The 19560-nt window shown below is 37.6% G+C and overlaps 2 protein-coding genes across 5 annotated transcripts; one reads left to right on the top strand and one right to left on the bottom strand.

Annotated features, from left to right (window-relative positions):
- Window positions 1–8986: 8986 nt before the first annotated feature.
- Window positions 8987–10973, top strand: LOC112194085. 2 transcript variants are annotated; one of them, XM_024334344.2, is made up of 4 exons: window positions 8987–9258; window positions 9428–9501; window positions 10350–10403; window positions 10794–10973. In XM_024334344.2, exons 1-4 carry the CDS (start codon window positions 9078–9080, stop codon window positions 10908–10910), a joined length of 426 nt encoding a protein of 141 aa, XP_024190112.2. In that variant the 5' UTR covers window positions 8987–9077; the 3' UTR covers window positions 10911–10973. The 2 variants fall into 2 exon arrangements, with proteins under 2 accessions (XP_024190112.2, XP_024190113.2); XM_024334345.2 differs by lacking the exon at window positions 10350–10403.
- A 3924-nt stretch (window positions 10974–14897) lies between these two features.
- LOC112193814 lies at window positions 14898–19276 on the bottom strand. Of its 3 annotated transcripts, none has more exons than XM_024334062.2 (4): window positions 19088–19276; window positions 18133–18801; window positions 15892–17729; window positions 14898–15051 (listed from the first exon to the last, which is right to left on the bottom strand). In XM_024334062.2, exons 2-3 carry the CDS (start codon window positions 18767–18769, stop codon window positions 16294–16296), a joined length of 2073 nt encoding a protein of 690 aa, XP_024189830.2. In that variant the 5' UTR covers window positions 18770–18801; window positions 19088–19276; the 3' UTR covers window positions 14898–15051; window positions 15892–16293. The 3 variants fall into 3 exon arrangements, with proteins under 3 accessions (XP_024189830.2, XP_040372117.1, XP_024189831.2); XM_040516183.1 differs by lacking the exon at window positions 14898–15051 and adding an exon at window positions 15058–15661; XM_024334063.2 differs by lacking the exon at window positions 14898–15051 and adding an exon at window positions 15058–15617.
- Window positions 19277–19560: the final 284 nt, after the last annotated feature.

The following is a 19560-nucleotide window of genomic DNA, read 5'->3' as shown; positions in this document are numbered from 1 at the left end:
TTTTTCTTCTCCAAAAAGTCAAAAACTAGCTTTCATACATATTTCTGCCTGTTTAATAGTTTAATTTTATTAGAAAAATAAAAAATAAATGAAATAAAAAAATTATTGCAGAGAGAAAATATTAAGAGAAAAAAGTGGGTGGGATAATTTTCTTTATAAAAATCTATTTTATAATTATTATATTTATGTTTGTGATTTAATTTATTATCAATTTTTTTTAATTTTTCAGAATTAAATCTATCAAAATTTTCAATTTTAGCTATTGTTTCTCAATAATAGTATAGATAATGAATTAGGTTTTGGAAATAGGCTTATGTCTATACCATTAATATGAGGTAGATTAGTTCTATATATTTGTAGTAGGGGTGGGCGCGGTGCGGTTCAGTTCGGTTTGAGGCCCAAACTGCAACCAAACCGCTTTTATCGGTTGACCTATTTATCAAACAGCAACCGCATTACAAAAGGGCTGAATCGATTATTTCAGTTACACCATTTTTCGGTGCGGTGCGGGTCGGTTTCGGTTTGGAGCGATTTATTAATTTTAATTAGAAAGAGAGGGCCAAAATCAGGTTATTTGTACCTAACAATTTCAATAAGGCATAAATAAATTTTGAATGCATTTAGAGTCCACACAAATAGGCAAATATGACCCAAATATCAAGCAACCTGCAGAAAGACCATAACAACTTATTACACACACACACACACACACACACACATATATATATATATATATATATCAATGATCAAGCAAACATAGCAACTTATTACACTGAAAACCTAATAAAAAATGGATTTCTTATATATTGAAAACCAACATCTCCATCAATAAAGAAATAATAAATAAATAAAATGTAATTAAAATAAATTCGGTGTGGGTCGGTTTAAATTGGGCGGTTTATGACCCGAAACCGCAACCGAACCGCTTTTATACGGTTCGGTGCGGTGTGATCATAAAACGAAACCGTTTTAGTTCGATGCGATTATCGAACCATTTTTTTGGTGCTGTTCGGGTCGGTAACCGCATTTTCGGTTCAAAATGCCCACCCCTAATTTGTAGATTAGGTTGAGACTATAAAATTAGTCGATATGGAACTTAAATTAATGAAATTATTATTATTTTTTTTTTGAAAGAAGGACGTACGTCAGACTTTATTAACACTCAAAAGAGAGTAACGATTACGATTACAATGCATGGCTACACATTCCCTAACAACCATAGGAATGGTATCCACCCAAGAAACATCTAACCTAGAGTACACTGCTAATCTAGCAAGCTTATCTGCTGCAACATTTGATTCCTATAAACATGGGCAAATTAAGTAAGCCTCTGGCAGAGAATGTAAGGAGTCTACAATGTCATCCACAAGACGACCGAGAAATGATAGATTTGCCACTGTGATATTTGGTAGCCTGAACCAAAGCCAAGCAATCGGATCGAAGATAATCATAGTCAACTGATGGGTAACAACCAATTGACATGCCCATCTGTCGGCTCTCATCTCGACCTCCTCAGCAGATGAAACCTCACTCACATACCGGCAAACACCAGCCACAACTTCACCTTCCGAATTGCGAAAAATGACACCGAGCCCACCTTTCTTGGCACTACAGTCAAAAGCCCCATCAATGTTGGCTTTAATCTAACCCACTGGTAGAGGCGTCCAAGGCCTCTGAGCTCGGAGCCTAGGGGAAGAGGAAGGCTTGTGTAAAGCTTGGAATGTGAGAAACTGGGCTTGGAGCTGAAAATATAATTGAGAAGAAGACAAAAACTTTCCATTCCAAAGTCTTTGATTTCGTTCCTTCCAAACCGACCAAGAGATGAACATCATAAACCAAAGTTGTGACTTGACAAGAGTTTAGAAAGTACATTAACCATTCAACATAATCATTAAAAATGACATTCTCAGAGAGAAGTACTGGAGCTAGGGGAGGGAAAAGCTTCATTAGAACCCTGATATAGCAGCAATCACATTATATATGTGAGATTGATTATTCTTCAGAGTTGCGAAAAAAACACCCATCACCGGTAAAAACTCGCTTAGAAAGCAACTGAGAAGTGGTAGGAAGTATAGAAGAGCATGTTTTCTGACGCGCTCAAGGCAAGCGCGCAATTTAACCCTGAAATATCGTTAGTAGTATAAGCAAATAGGGATCGTTCTATCCGGGGATTGAGGGTACACTTGTAATTGTGAAACAAATAAAGAAAAGTATTATTTACAAAAATAAAATAAAGAATAGAAATATATACAAGTAACAAAATAAAAAGGGAGGGGGGTTTAAGAATTATAGAATTGAAAATTAAGATAAATAAAATAAAGAAAATGTAAAAACATATATACAAGGGTGGATCGCAAGGAACAAAGAAAAAAAACACATCCATATGCAAGAAATCCAATTACAATTCCTATAGTTGATTTTAAATGTCATGAGAGAGGAGTTGATCATGTGAAACATTCGAAAGCAAATGATTTCCCATATTTTACTTTTCAATGCTAATTAACCTAAGCGAAAGCACCTAGATTAATCCTATCAAACATGCAATCAAGCCCTAGAAAGCTAGTCAATCATGACATGTTCAACGCATTAGACATAGAGAAAGGCTATTAACTCAAGTGTACAACTTAGTATGGAAAAGTCCACCTAATTGCAATCCTCTTTAATTAAATTCGGTCTTTGCACAAAACCTTTACTACTTTGATTCAAGTTTACACAAAACGAAAAGTCGATTTCATGTTCTTAAACCTAGCACCAATTATATCAAACCCTAAGTGTTTGCAACCACATAAGATTAAAATACAAAAGTTTTCTATCATGCAAATTTAATTAAACAAACCCACATAAGCAACATAAAAATCAACATATAGAAATCACAACTTTATCTCAAAACATATAAACAGGCTTTAAACTTTGCCCTTAACATTATTTGTTAACTAGAATTCATAGTTCTACAAATCTAAACAAAGAAAACAAGAGAAAGGATATAATACACCTTGAAAGATGAATGATAAAGCCTTGAGACGAAGAACTTGAAGATCCTTGAAAGCAAGCAATCTTCTAGGGACGACACAAGGGTGGGCGGTTAGGAAATTGATGTATTGCATGGCTTCTCTTTCTCTTGGCTTGAAAATGAAGAACAAGAAAACTAGAGAATGGAAAGAAAATGGAGAGGAGATGGAGAGACAAAGAAGATGAAATGGGTGAAGGAATGTGTCTAGGAAAATGGAAAGGAAATGGTGAGACAAAGAAGATGAAATGGATGAAGGAATTGGTGGGAAAATGAAAACTAAGGAAAATGGAGAGGAAATGGTGAGACAAGGAGATGAAATGGATGAAGGAATGTGTTTTAGAATGAGAGGAGAAGGTGTTTATATAGGGAAGAAAAAGAAGAGTGAAATGATGAGTGGAAGAAAAATAATGAAAGTGGAGTATGAAAGTGATTTGTAAAATATGGAAAAGAAAGAGAAATGATGAAATGAAAGCAAAGCATGAAGGTGCAGCAACATGGAAGTGATGATGATCTATTAAAGAGATTGTAGAAAAAATATATCCAAGGAAAAAGAGAAAAGCATCTAGCTTTCTTCATGTGGGTGGGAAACATGAATATGTGGTGTTGAGCTGTTTTCAGGTCAGTTTCTTCCCCTTTATTCCTTCAATTATTTCTCCAACAAGACTTCATTATATGCCTTTGACTTCTTCATATGAAATGTTCCACTATGAGTGTAGATCATCCTGAAAAATTTTCAGAGCTTCAATCCATGTGGTTGGGCCGGAAATGCTGCTGGACCTCTTACAGGTCCAGTTTTCCGGTTTTGCTTATGCAGAAAATTGGGCTGATTGTTTGAAGGCCTTCCACTCATATTTTTCTCTGGCACTCTTTATAAGAAATGATCATTTGGGTGTCTAGAATGGATCTGGAAGGTTTCAGCTCATTTGAAGTTCATTTGGTCAGGCGGCCGCTCCTTCTTCCTTGCTTGGCTCTGATTCTCCTAGCCGGAGTAAGAAAATATTCAAGGTTAACTTTTTAGTGCATTTTCATTCTTCTCCATCATTTCTAGGTAATTATGGACCTAACGCTCATTTCACCTTCATTTACTCCAATGTACCTAAAAATAGAAATTGAATTAAAATCGATTCAGTTAAGGAATTAACTAAGCAAAATGTGAGGAATTAACTATTAAAATATCACATTAAAATGCTCCTATCATTTTCCAAACATGAACCTTGATTTTGGTTGGCACTGGTGCCCGCCAAATACGCTGCCATAGAGTAACCTCCTCAACTGGCCTAGAATCAGTAGCAACATTAGAATGTAATAAATCAAAGGCAAGCTTATAAGCAGTCTTGGTTGTATAAAGACCCTTCTTGTCATAATGCCACACAATCCGATCTTGAATAGTCCGAGTACTCAAAGTCAAGGGTGCCACCAGACGGGAAATAGATCTCGCAGTCGAAGACGGCTTGTATGCAATAACATTTATTGAAATGAACTGAATCTTTTAATAAGAGCAAGTCCACCGGTTTGCTCTTGACTGGTCATAGTCAAGAAAAACCTGACTATATGACCTTGAGATGGATTTTGCTCCTTCCACCGGTGGTTTTTTGCCCGGGCAAAACCAACCCTTTCTTGACTACAGCCAAGAAATAAGTCACAGCCATGACTATTTTCCTGACCGGGCAAGCCCAAATGCCAGCGGTTTCCAAGCCTGATCGTGGCTGACGTGAGGAGGAGCTCAGCAATGATCGTGGGCGACGTCATCACCAGACCCTCCACTGCGCCGCAAGGATTCACGTGGCCGGACGATTTGCTCCGCTGGGTTGCTTCGATCTCGGCCTAGGCGAAGCTTCTGGGCGGTTTGACGGCACAGAGCGGCAGGAAAATGTGAGGCGACCTCGGGGGGGGCCGGGTCCTTGGCCGGAGGACGCCGGAGGACGGAGCAAGTGCGGGTCGGGTCGGACGAAAAACAACGCCTGGTGCAGCTGCGAGAGAGAGAACCGTGGGGGGGGAATGCAAAAATGAAAAATTTTCGTCCTTTGAAACAAAATAGAATTTTTTTTTTTTCTATTTATAGAAAATTTTCAGATTTCAAAAATTCATAATAAATTCATACGAACTCCGAATATTGCGTTCCATGTATGCACGAGATCGTATCGACGATCTCTATAACTTTCATGGAGGAAGTTTTCCCAAATTATGTATGTGTAAAAAGTCGATTTTCGAGACCCCCTAAAATTATATAATAATGAACAGTATTGACCGGGCAAGAAAAACAACGGGTGTAAACCCATGTCCAGTGGCAGTGAATAGTAACTTGACTGGTCGAATTCTTGACTTCTTGACTTTGCCTTTTCTTGACTACGGGTGCACTTGCTCTAACAAATTACATATAAGTGTCATTTTAAGACTTTAATTAGTCATCAGGCCACTTAAACTTTTTTGTACACATAAGGCCACTTTAGAGCCCAAAACCATCAGCTTCTTTTTGTGTTGTTCCTATTTTGCCCTCAACCCCCTTTCTCTCTCTTCTTCGATAGAGCAAAACAGATCGCAATCATCGCATTCTCATCTCTCTCTCTCTCTCTCTCTCTCTCTCTCCCCCCCCCTCCATCCCTCCCCTTCACAAACTGACACGACAACGTTGCAGACCTCACGATCTCGCAGGCGAAGTACCAATCGTCGAACGGCGAGCAGATTTAGAGCCTGGCCCGAAGCATCTGGTTCTCCACAAGCGGTGCCACAATTTGAGCTCGGCAGATCCGTCGGCATATCGATCGGTGATGCTTCTCCTTCAGATTGCTCTCTCTCTCTCTCTCTCTCTCTCTCTCTCTCTCTCTCTCTCTCTCTCTCTCTCTCTCTCTCTCATGGACTGTCCTCGTCGCTCCTCGGTCATCATAATCGGTGCTGGAGTCTCCAGTGAGAGTCGAAACCTCTCTTCAATCATGTCAATCGGCGCCATTAAGTCGTTTGATCGAGTTCAATTTCATTATTTTTTAATTTCTCGTTGATTAATTTTCTTTTTGTTTAATCAAAGCCTATTGACGGCGAAGCTTTTGATCGAGAACGGCGTAGAGGACATGGTGATTCTCAAAGCTTCGGACCTCATCGGCAGTAGGATCTGGAAACATGAATTCCGAGGCGTGTCGGTGGAGCTCTGCGCCGGTTGGATTGTCGGAGTCGGTGGAGAACAGCTTAATCCGGTTTGGGGAGTTCGCTGAGAAAACAAACCTCCGGACTTACTTCTCTGATTACAATAATGCTCGCTTTAACATCTACGATCGCAGGTCCAGCCATATCCTGAAGCATTTTAGTGATTTTGTTTCTAGTTTTGCTTAACGTACACCGTGAACTTTTGCTGAGTTTTTGATTTTTGTACAGATTTGAGGCTTGAATTATGTATTGTTACTGTTTTTGAAAAAGGTAAAAACTTATCTGTTGAAATTTGTCATTCAATTTGATTTTGGTAATTCCTATGGATTTTACGATTTACTCTAGTGAATGATGCTCATGGATACAACAAAATGTTGATGGATTATCACGTGCAATACATACAAGTTTGAGCATATTAAAGGCTTGATATTGTAAATTTATAGTTGTTTTAATGTTTCATAGTGGCTTTTGTGTTGGTTGGTAATAGCTTTCTCAGTTGGTGAGAGTAGCTTTATTAGTTTGTGGTAATAGCTTTATCAATTTATAGGAACAACTTTTATTTTGCTTGGTAGTAGCTTTTCGTGTTGGTGAGAGTAGTATTTGGTGATGGTTAGAGTAGCTTTTAGTATTGGTGAGAGTTTTTTTTTTTTTTTTTTACCATTTCAGTGAGAGTAGCTTTTGTTGTTGGTGACAATAGTAGCTTTTGGTATCAGTGACGCTCCATAATTTGGCAATACTAGGGCAACAAGGTTGGCGTTTGTTGCGTCATCCTTCTTGTTTGCTGTCTAGACTTTACCGAGCTAAATATTACCCTAAAGGGGATGTTAGGGCTGCTGGTCTGACTTCTTCTTCCTCAACTTGTTGGAGAGGACCTTTTTCAACTCTTAATATTTGAAAGCAGGGTCTTCGATGGCAGGTAGGGGATGGGTCCTCTATCCACATCTGGAATGATCCATGACTTTCGAGACCACATGCTTTGAGACCGTTTGTTCGACATGCTGAAGCACCAGAGTGGGTGAAGGCTAGGATTTGATTCTTCCTAATGAGGGATGGAATGTAGGTCTCATGTCTAGTTGCTTTGACAACGATCATGCTGCACTTATATTGTCTATCATGGGGCTTGGTCTCCTAACCTTTGCCATAATCCACACGTAGTCTTGTGGCCCTAAGTCTACAAATTTCCATCAATTTAGAACTTGATTAATGGAGTAGTAGGTATCATTTTAATGTATCATGAATTATGATTATGGCCTATGGATAATAGATGATGTAATATACTTTAACTCCAATTTTCACCTACAAGGCTTCTTTACGTGCATACTGTTATTTTTCTTTTTGGATGTGACCACAACAGAAAGAAGCTTTTGAGCTACAAATCTTATCATTGCCACCTGAAGTTTATAATTCGGTCTACTCATAGTTTAAACGAATTTATGCACCGCCAACAAACTTTGATCTTTTATGTCCTTTAAGAAACTTCGTTGAATAAAGAACAAAAAAATTATTGGCTTCCGGCCGAGCTAGCATTAGTTGGCTGCTGCCGGATGGGCTGATTGATACTACTCACCGAGGCTACCATTGTTAGGTGCCTGGCTTGAGGTTTTGCCGGGTGGGGTTGGCAGCAGATTCCGGTCGACACCGCGGAGGAGGGGTTGCTGTGTTGCACGGGTCGGTGGGCCTTTCGCCGCCGAGTCGATGGCGGCCTGGGTTGTGGGTGCTAAATCGAGCTATGCGGCTTTGTGGTGGCGGCATGGGTCGAGGTGGCATGGTCCTGCAACTTTGTGGTAGCGTGGCGGCTGATCACAGTTCATTTAAATTGATGGAGATATTATTTAGCGAACACAAAAATATTTTTCTGAGTCACCAATTTGAGGAATATTTTTTTTCTTTTCTAGTTAGGACATCAATATTAATTAAGTAAACAAATTCTTATGATTAAAATTTTCAAAAACTCAAATTTTGCCCTTCCTCGATTAAAACTCAATAAATAGCTTATATAATATAAATGCTAAATACTGTTTAGTCCATGAATTTTTCCTAAAAAAACATTTCAGTCCCTCGCCTTTTAATTTGACATGTTTACTCCTTATTCTTTTAGTTTTACACCCAATAGGTTCACTCCATTACACTCCGTTAAATTATGCCGTTAACTTTCTATTTTAAGGATAAAATTATTATTTTTACTTAATTGTTTTAAGTAAATTATAAAACTATATAGGCAATATAAGGAAATATCGGGAAAAAAAATTAAATTGAATGTTATATTTGGTTGGAGGAGGTAAGAAGAGTATTTATTTATTTACTTACTTAATTTTTTATTTTTCTCTCTTTGTCCTTATTTGTCTTTTCATATAAGTTGACAAAGTCAATTAATAACTGAAAAAAATTGGAGGTCCAAATAGAACCACCCTTATTGAAAATGATCAATACAGTACATAGGGATCCAAACCACACAAGATCTAGACATCTAAATCAGCCTGCTTGGTTGGATAATCCTCAAACACTACTACAATTTGGGCCATAGGGCGCCGACACAGCCCACCAATATGTTTCGGTGTTCTTTCGATATTGGTTTATCACCGTTATGTTACATCGGTGAGTTTGTGCAGAGACAGCACCGATCATTAGTGGCCCAAATGTAGTTTTGATGAAATAATTTCAAAGTTTTCTCATAGGCCATACTATTTTGTGTCCATATTTACAATACAGCCACTATGTCACATCCGCTGTCAGCCAAACAATGCTTTTTACGTGGGTTGGCAGGAAAACCAACTAACATTACTTCAAAAAAAAAAAAAAACAAACCCACCTTTACCTTCACGGCTTCACAGCCTTCACTATCCTTATGCACAGCTCTTATCTCTCTCTCCCTCTAGCCTGTTCATTCGTTCATCTACTTCTCTAACTCTCATCGCCGATTTTCCATAACATGGTCATCGCCCATGATCGTTTTTGCCTCTTGAAAATAGATGGGTTTATGTCCTCCTCCAAACAAATCACACCAAAATTGGGTTTAGATCTGCCGATTTCGATTTTTTTTTTAATTGAAGCCTTACATGAATTTTCATTTGTTTTTAATAATTTATCTTGCTCCCATGATCATTTTCCAGGTGAATTAACATTTCAGCACATAGTTGCATTGTCCAAAGTTAATATATTTACTTAATCTTTTCTTTCTTATACTGTATACATGTTCTTCTTGACATTTATTTAAGGAACATTGGGAGTTTATCTTCTTTTTTCTTTCTAATTTTTATTTTTGGAATTCTATATTGTTAGGTTGTTTTGGTATAGATCTGGGGAAGATTCTGACCTCATACTTGTGGCATTGGAGCTTCAGCAAGGTTGCACAGGTACTCTCATTACTGGTCTAAATCTAATGCTAAAATGTCTTATGTACGTTTGAAGAGAAAATATAAACATAAAAATGATAACTTGCGGTTCTGTGTGCATGATATTTCATAAGGATTTGAAGTATAGGTGTGTCAATGTCTGTTTAGATGAACTTTGTCATTCTCTGTTAAATATGTTTGAACTTTTGATAGATTTTATTTTATTGCAGCTGTTTAATTTATTATGTTTATGCAAGTTATTAGAGTACCTTGGTTACTAAAAACATAACAAAAACAGTCTATATTGGCCACTATTATGATTGAAAGAAAAAGATATGCATACATCAGTTATAAGCAAAGCTTCACCTCTGAGGTTAACAAAGAAACTAGAGACCTAAAACATAAATTGGCATCGGTATATCTCTGTTATCCAGAAACAGTCTACCTTTGCTATCAATATTCAATCATGCTGGCAACTATTTGCCCCTTTTTTTTTCTTTCTCTAATCCTGAGTTTGCATCCATTATGTACTATTTCATTTATATCCAGAATCCCCCAAACCTTAGTTTGGCAATGGTTTTTCATTGAATTTTATCCTCATTTACCTTGTCTTCTATCCATGTTGTTTCTGAAACTGTTCATCATGTGTGAGGGAGGAAGTTATCAATAGTCTTGGCCAGAAAGACTATTGGCTATCCCCAAGTGGTATAGCTTTTGAAGTGAATTAATTTAAGCTGATTAGTAGATTTATGAAATATTTAAAATGCTAGTGGAACTTGAATAGAAAGCTGGTACAAGCTGACCATAGGAATATAATCAATTTTGAAGGAGAATATAACTATTGAGTTGGATAATTCTGTTGCATGTAGGTAACCATGGTTGAAGCTAAGTGCGTCAAAAGTTTACGTGTTGTATTTAAAGAGGTATGATGCTAACTATTGAGTGTTGATATAGTGAATAATGCCCTTAACAACTCTAATTTTATCATGTGCAATGTATATTGTGAGACCTGTAGCAATTGATATTAGAAGTAAAACTTGCTGACACATGAAAGATAATACACAATTCTACAGGAATGGAATTTATTTTGATGATTGATAAGTGTGGTAATAAAGTCAAGTTAAGAGACAATGCACCTTTGGACTTGTCGGATTCTCAATATTTTGCAACTTTGTGTATGTTGGACTGTCAATTGTAAAACTGGGGAAAATGATTCTTTCTCCTTTTGATTTCTCCATAATCATCTCAGAACTTGTTGATTTGATATATTTAGAAATGAACTGATTTGTGTGATTTGTGTGATTTTTGCACAGGATTTTGTGATTATTGTTGTCACCAATCCCACCAATCCAGACTGCAATCCACCAAATCAGAGGTGCATCATTATAGAAATTTTACAGTTACACAGTCTTTCTCAACAGGTTGTATAGGTAGTTTACGTATTAAATTAGAAAGTTATGGTTATTTAGATAGATTTGGACTCTAGTGTTCTGTTATGATGTATACACACTTAAATAAAGAGTATATATTGAAATCATTTTGATTGTGCTGATATTTATCTCTAAATGGATGTATATTCTTTTCATTATAATTACAATTTTTAATTTTTAATTTTTAATTGAATGGGTGTATTTTGATTTATATAATTTGTTAAGTAAAGTACGTAGCCTATAGCCAAGTTGGCACCAAAAAATTTGGTGCTTATTTTTAGAAACAACCCAACAAGTTTTGCCACCGTTCTGGAATAGTGTGAAAGGGGGAAGGAGTAGTTGACAGTATAGTGGGCCCGGAGTAGACTTTGGCAGCTTTTCCCTTGATTTGAAACTGAGACACCGTTGTATGAATTGGTGTATTATGTTACATTAGAAACTGGGGTAAAGACCACTGACATCAAAAGGGTGGCTGCATAGTGGCTAATGTGATAAACAGTGTCAATTGTAGCCAACTCACACCAATAATGGATGGTGTCCTATAGCCATATTTCTAGTAGTGAAACCACGTACAGACTTGTCGATGCTTCTTTACGTGATTTGCTAGTTCATGTGCAGATCAGCCTGCTTGGTTGGATAATCCTCAAACCACGTACAGACTTGTCGATGCTTCTTTACGTGATTTGCTAGTTCATGTGCAGTTCCATTACATTCTCTTGGAACATAGCTGCAAATCAGGGAGTGAACGTGCTGCATTAACATCTTGATCCCTTCCAAAAGGTGCCCATTAGGTGCAAGGTTATCTTCTACCTCGTGGATCGCATGAATAACAGCTTGCGCATCCGATTCCATTTCTAGTTGAGTATATCCTTGCTCCAATGCTAGTTGCAACCCGCATGAGATCACTATGATCTCGGCATGTCTAGGAGAAGTAACACCGTAAAGGGGAATGGTTCTAGCCACCGCAATTTCCTCATTGTCATTCCTTTAGAACAACGCCAGCACCACCCTCTCGCTTATCGGGTACAAAAGCACCATCCGTATTTAACTTCATATAATCAGCCAAAGTGGTTTCCACTTCTTCTGTTTTTCCTTTGTTCCTCTTCCAGTAAATACCATTGCTGCTTTAAATTCATTGTATTGCCGCTCTGTTAAGGAAAACGACAGCTTTGCATCTATCTTATTATTAATTTTTAAACATAAATTAAATAATAAATATACAAATATCATAACATAATTTTTGCAAAAACCTAAATGAGTATTCAAAATTGAAAAATATTCGTTTATATAAGCGAATCGGATATCAGTTTTATATAAGCGAATCAGATATCAGTTAATCCTTCGAATACGGATTTGGACTCACTGCCGGGTTATCAGATCGGGTAGGGTTGAAATTTTTTATTGCTAAATGGATCCTGATTTAGTTCAATTCACTTCAAATCCGGTCCTTGTACAGGTCCAATTTTATTTTATTTTGTTACAATTTACAGGTCCAACTTTACAACAAAATAATATAGCTGTTTTTTTCTTTTTAGAAAACTGATAATTGATCAACATACAAAAATCTAAAATCCCTAAGTCGGCAGGCAGACCTTGGAGGAAAACACAGCGATGGCGTTCGATAGCGAGAACCCTACTTTCCGATAGCCAGTGGTAGACGAGGGCGATAAGTCTCATGGTATCTATGCTTTCCCCTTTATTGTTTTAGGGTTTGTGAGGGATCGAATGATCCCTTTTTATTTTTTATTTGACAATATAGCCACAAACAGGCAGAATGTTCAAAACCTCAAAGCGTTCACCCACTCCTGGCAAGATTTTCACTTTTGTTTTCAGATTTGTGAGAAATATATCTTGAATCTCCTTTGTTCTGCTTAAAACGTTTGCTTTTGTTTTGTTATTAGACGAAATACGCATGCGTATATATTTGTCTTTGAAAAACCAAAGGGCACTTCCCTGCTTCGTGGTACCCTCGTGTGACGGTCACAGGTGACATTCCTGGTATGCTTTTAATTTTTGCTTTCAGTTGCATAGAAGTTGCTTGGGCTGTGTGTTATGGAGGTATGTAAACTACAGAGAATAAGTACCCTAAGTGCAATGTTTACAAAAACTTACAAACATTCGTTATTGTTAGCTTGATTGACTTGGGTCCTCAAAACTTAAAAATATACATGACATTTGTGAGTGCAAATGTGCATTGTGAATCAAGTCAAAGTAAATTATACAAGAAGCTAAACACTTCTTTTAAGTGTTTAGCTTCTTGTATAATTTACTCTTACTCCTTTTGCTTCCGATTAATCAAACTATCCCCTATGGTTTGCAATTTCTAGCAGTTCTTGGTACAATTAGGTGATGTGCACTGATGTGGCTAATGTGGACAGCCTCTTCTTTACTGAGCTGTGTTCTACAGTGAAGAGATCCTTAATATAAAAAGAAACAAAATGATGAATAATAAACAGGAAGCGAAGAAACAAAAACATGCGGTAGTTCCCCCCTCCTTTGTTTCCCAACCTTCCCAAGCCTAGTGATATGGTTCAACCATTTAATTTTCAATGTCATGTACTATTGTTATCATTGTTCGTTAACGGATTTGCAAACTGTAAACCATCTCCATGCCCGTACAATAATATTATCCCAAAGAACGCAACTGTTAGCAGTGGCTTCGAAGTAGTACGTTTGAGAGTTTGTGATCGTTTGTTTTCAGGGCACACACTGCTGTAACCATGATACAAGACGTTCTGAGCTCTGGTTTTGTAATAATTGTATCAGGTATGGTGACCTCCTCCATCTAAATGTCCTCCTAGCATTTTCTCTCTGAGGAGAAAAACAGTTGAGGAAAAAGTGTAAATATGGGCTTTGCTTCAGCTGATTGTTTTGAGGAAAAAAGGTTTCTTGTTTTATACTTTCAGCCCTTGATTTGTTAGCAAAATTATCAATCATAAAGTTGCTGAATTGCATAAGAAAGGACCTGCTCATAAAGTGTCACTGCAATGTGCAAGCGTTTTAAGCTATGGAACTACAGTCGACTTGGATAAGCACACTCCAGTTAGCCAGTTAAAGGATATTCTATTACTTATAGCTACATTACCAGATGAGAGCTCAGGTACCACTTGCGGCATTTTATTAATTGCATACATACATATGAGAGCTCAACAGAGTTGACTATCACAAAATAATTTAACTGCATCATACTTACAGCTAAATATCATAAGAGCATTCTACAAAAGTACTTTAAATTGTTTAGAGCTATTACTTTTGTATGTGCGCTTCTTTTGCAATTGTAAATGTAGTATATATATCCTAAACAAATAATTAAACATGTAAAGGGTTGGTTTACAGTTTGCTTCATTATAATTCAGAGCTCAGAGATAAATATGGGTTGAATACTTGAATACAAGATAAACAATTTCTGACTGAAAACATATATGGTATGTTATTCAACCAAGAAAAACAAAAGGCAAAAAAGGTTGTGGTAACGTATCTAAAATCTTTATCTCAGTTTTCTTAATTATTTTTTGTTCGAAGATTAAAAAACAAAAATTATATTAGTATGGAAAGATCTAATCAAATTCAAATAATTTTACTTTTTCATTGACTCAGAAGCAACATAAAGGAGGATTAAATATGTCTCCCATGAAAAAAGTGCCACTCCTTAAAACACCAAAATTACACCAAAAGTCTTAAAGTTCATGTCTAATATCTTGTACTCTCACTGAAGCCCGACATTGAAAAACTGAGTAATGAAGGGCATCACAACTTGGTTGGGTACAATTCACATAGCATTTTAAGTGATTCTTTAGTCGGCTTATAAAACTCTAGATATACAGTATGTTCCTCCAGTTCATCCACAACAATGTTTTAAAACGCTGAAGGCGTACCCGAGGCGTTTTCGGGAGAGCCTTGCAGCCTTGAGGCATAAGGCGCATAAGGCGTAAGCCTTTCGTATAAATTACATATATGCATGTAATTTCTACTCTTATACATACCACATTAAGAGTAACCAAAATAACATTACTAATGGTCATTCACTCACAATAAATTAAGTACTAGAAGCATATGATTCAACAAAATTACCAACATAAAATGAAATCAAGCATGATCTCATTGTTGTCCCACTAGTAGTAGTACTAGAACTCATTGTTACCTGCATTATAACATAGCATCCTATCAATTACATATAGTATACGACTGCTATTGCACAAAATCATGCAATCTGCCAAAAATCACAACATTACTAACCGAGCAGCATATCAATTAACAGTTAACACTCAATTATTGTGAAATATGGTACTGGACTCTACTAGTATTATATAATTGGTATCATACACAAGAGATAATCAATATCTTCCTGCTGCTATCAATTAACAGTTTAACACTCAAATTCCCACTGTGCAGCTTACCAAAAGAAAAGAAAAAATCTCCTATTTTGATCTCTCTCCCCTGCAGCTCAAAATGAGTACTTGACTCATACACAAGAGACAATCACTCAATTAACACAATCATATAGCTAATCATATATCAATTAACATGAGATAATCAGATAGCTACTCGGCCTCAATATAGTAAACCCAGTTCAGCCCATCTCAATATCGTCCAGCTGCTATTTCAAAAGAGGACTGAGAACAGAGCATCCAAAAAGGATGCTGGAGAAGAATCCCATCCTTAACAGGATCCTTCAAACCCCATTTTTAAGCTACTCACTCCCCGAGCCTTCACCCAATAAAAAAAGATGAAGTCTTTACTCAAAACTCAAACTGAATCCAACAAAATCTAAATCAATTCCAATGGGATCACAAAATCTGCAAAATTGACAGTAACCCACAAACAAGAATATCTAAAAGTAGAAAAATCTGCAAAATTGAGTAATTGACAGTAACCCACAAACTCTTGCAACCAAATTAATGGGGTTGCTGGACATATATGATTGTCTAGACAAGAACAACTCAAACCCAAGTAAATATAGACGGGAAATTGGGAATCATACCTTCAGAAGTTCAAATGGCCTGTTCCGAATCGACCTCCAATCAAGCTCAAATTGACTGCTGTGTAGAGAGGGGCAGAGGGCTGAAATCGAACTCCTAACTTGAACTCTGGGTTAGGGACTTAGGGATTGAATTTGCGAACAGAGAGGGGCAGAGGGCTGAAATCGAATTTGGGGTAGCAGTTGCGACCTAGACAGCGTTTAAACTCATTCTATTTCAAAACGACGTCACTTCACTTTTTTTCTGCGCGTACGCCTTTCGCGCCTTGGAGGAAGCCTTTCGCGCCTTTCACGCCTTGGAGAACGCCTCACCAGCGTCGTCGCCTAGCCCCTGACGCACACTCATTTTCAGTCCAGAAAATCGCTTTTGGCGCCTCAGGCGCGCCTTGAGGCGCGCTTTTTAATTCATTGATCCACAATCAACCCATGTTTAGCAACCCGGAAAGCACCTTTAGCAGTTTGGACATCAGAAAATCTTAAAAACATGGTTAACTTATCTGGATCTTCTCGTGAAATAAGGTGCATCTGTGAAAAACCCAAATACTCTGCAAGGATTTCCCTTAGTCGCTCATCATTCTCAGGGGTATAGTTTAAATTTTTAGCCACCATAAAAAAGCCATCTGACATGAGGTGCTTGAATTGTTCGTAAAAGAGGTGCAATATCTCTAGCACTGAGAAAGCACAATCTAAGCTGTAGGGACCGTCTCTTGGAACTCTACCCATTTGGACATGGCCACCAGTGTGGGGAGTTTGTAGTGCAGCAGCTGTAGTACCCAAGAATGTTAGTAGCTCACACTCATTGTCGCTTTCCGTTGTATACTGATTTGCAAACCTCTCAGCATGTTCACCACCGTTTCCTGATGTGGCGACAATTCCAGGGAGCGTTATACATCTTATACCACCTCCTTCAGGTCGCTTAGGTCGAACAGAATACAGTATAGCCTCAGTGTTGTGCCAACCAGAAATTAGGGTCTCTGCTCCACATGTTTTACCGGGATTACATATTTCCCAATTATTAATAAAAGCCATTGCAGTAAGGGCTACAACATGAATGCGTTCAAATGCAGTAGGGGGAAAAGCTGTGTTGACCACCTTTTTTGCTGTGTTTAGCATTTCCTCACACAATGCTGCATCTCCTGCCATAGTCGCCAAGATCCTTTGCCCAATGTTATAGAACTTGCAGTAATTATCAACCAGTACATATTGTTTGTCAATAGTACCTCGCTGATCAGTGGCGAGAAAGACAGCCGTGGCACCAATTATTCCCATGGTAGTTGTCCCGTTAAGAGCTTTTCCATTACAACAGCAATCATTCCTTCCATCTAAAACAGAATGCCCATTGGAAACAACTCCTACAAGTTCACCCGGCAAAACATGTGGTTTCTTTCTATAATATGGTTCTGTTGACATTGCTTTCTCAGGTAAGTTGCTTTGTTCACGATCATCTGATTCTTCTATACATTTAATCATCATTTTTTCTTCATATCTTGGATAAGGTAGCAATTTGAAATTTCCAGTAATAGAATTAGTATTCCCTGGGTCAAGTATCAAAGTATCAACCTTTGAAGTTGCCACTGTCTCAGATACCCTGGATACAACTTGGTTATTCTTAGAAGTCTTTTGATCTTTTGTTGGTAAGGTTGTATCAAGATCAGAATTATCCAACTTCCTTTCAAGAAGAGATCTGTCACATATCTGTCTAGCCTTGTAGATTATGTCGAAGACTCGTTCCAAATGCATGGGATTTTCTGGGTTGTCCTGGATGACATGTTTGATCTGTTTGCTGACATCTTCTATTACATCATCACCATCTGAGTCATCTGAATAGTCTTCTAAGTCACCTGCATAAGAATAAGAGACTTCACTAAAACTGGGAAAAGATAGCAATCCTGATTCATGTCCACAGCACACGAAATCTGGGGAGAATCAGAAATATCTCCCTGTCATTTCAAGTACTAATCAAATATAGTTGAGCAAAAGCTAGCAATGATAAAATCTATTTGCAATTGCCAACATATAACTCAAAAGCAGCTAAGTATCAGATGCATTTACCAGTTCATTCAGCAGTTTAACCCTTCAACTAGCAATCTTAATACGTAATTTCATACCACAACAGCACATAAGCTAGGACATTACTAGATCGATCAATCAACTCAAAGTCCAAATTCAGAACTACGTACACAAGATATCAGAAACATTTCCAATCGATCAAACGGAATTGGGAATGTTCAATCAGCTACTTACCAAATAGAATGTCCATGATGCTTGTGAGCATATGTTCTTTGCCGTTGAGAAGCTGCCTGATGGCCCTCATTGCCTTCCTGTCAGCCACAAACCCATTGATTTTCATCTCCTCCAGAAACTGCTTGGCCTCCTCCGTCTTCTCGTGTCCTGCATACGCCTCAAACACAGCCATGTATGTGCTGGCACTGGGCTGCATTTTCTTCCCCATCATTTCCATGACACATTCCTTGGCAACCCCGAGAAAATTGGGGTCCGGGTCTGCAGCCAGTGCCTTGATGAGTACATTGTAAGTGTAAGCATTGGGGACACAATCTTCAGAATCTAACATCTTTTGGTACAAATGCAGAGCCTCCGTGGCCTTGCCGGCCTCAGTGTACTCCTCGAGCACGCTGGTCATGACCACCACCTTTGGTGCATCCCCCTCTTCTGTGGCCTTATCAATGAGCTCCATAGCCAAGTCCTTGTAGCCCTCCGATAATAAATTATAGAACATTTTTATCAAAATCTGGAGAAACCTTCTGTTGCTGATAATCACTTTGCTGAAAACTTCTGGCAAATTCTCAGGGTCTCCTCTATGGGGGCTGTTAACCTTGACCATAGCCTTGATGTTTGGTGGTCCGGAGCTTGAACTTGCCATCGCTAATTTTCAGTTTTGTTTCAAATAGTACTCTGTTAAATTTCAAGTAAAGAAGGAAACTTTAGCCAACAAAAAAAATTAAATTAAATAAAAAGAAAAAAGAAACTGAAAAATCAAAAATTCAGAGGTAACGAAGGGATTATTAGCACTAGACTTTTGGCAACAAACAGATCCGATGCCGAACCTAAATCAGTCTAAACTGTATAAGGCAAACCCAAAACAGAAGACAATCGTCTTTATACTAAAAAAATTGGATAACACAGGCACGCATTGAAATTCAATTTATCTATACAATTCCAAAGATCAAGTAGCAATTACCTGGTCTAGATCCAAGTAGGGAAGAGAGAATAAAAGAAGACGGCTCCTTCTCTTCTCGAGATGAAAGAGGGCAAATGCAATTGAATTTAGGGAAGGTGCATCCTAAAACCCTTTGGTCCTTGCAAAAACCCTTTCGTCCTTCCAGAACCTTCTGTTTTATTTTTTTCTTTCTAATATTTACTATTCTGTTTTTTCTCTATCCCTAACACAAATTTTGTATACAGATTGTCAGTTGCACATATTTAACTATGACTTAATACACTCATCTCAAAAAAAAAAAAAACTATGACTTAATACACGTTTATATTGTTTTTCATACTAGACATAATTCACAGTTGATAAGGGTGTGGATATTTAATTATGGGCTTTTGACCATTTATTTAATTTGGGCCTAACAAATATTCACTTATTTCATTAAAAGATTTGTATGTCCACTTACCCTATTTAAGTGTAAAAAGACAAGTTTGCCGTCA

Source organism: Rosa chinensis, chromosome 3 (assembly GCF_002994745.2).
Source record: "Rosa chinensis cultivar Old Blush chromosome 3, RchiOBHm-V2, whole genome shotgun sequence".
NCBI lineage: Eukaryota > Viridiplantae > Streptophyta > Magnoliopsida > Rosales > Rosaceae > Rosa > Rosa chinensis.
This window is presented reverse-complemented; position numbering and strand designations above follow the sequence as displayed.

What these genes read in the sequence shown, in the direction of transcription:
- LOC112193814 (XM_024334062.2), bottom strand. Translation starts at nt 18,769, where the DNA reads ATGGCAAGTTCAAGCTCCGGACCACCAAACATCAAGGCTATGGTCAAG. An exon ending in CATCATGGACATTCTATTTG is followed by an intron (nt 17,730 to 18,132) that starts GTAAGTAGCTGA and finishes ATTCTTATGCAG; the next exon opens with GTGACTTAGAAGACTATTCA.
- LOC112194085 (XM_024334344.2), top strand. Translation starts at nt 9,078, where the DNA reads ATGGTCATCGCCCATGATCGTTTTTGCCTCTTGAAAATAGATGGGTTT. An exon ending in GCTTCAGCAAGGTTGCACAG is followed by an intron (nt 9,502 to 10,349) that starts GTACTCTCATTA and finishes TGTTGCATGTAG; the next exon opens with GTAACCATGGTTGAAGCTAA. An exon ending in TACGTGTTGTATTTAAAGAG is followed by an intron (nt 10,404 to 10,793) that starts GTATGATGCTAA and finishes ATTTTTGCACAG; the next exon opens with GATTTTGTGATTATTGTTGT.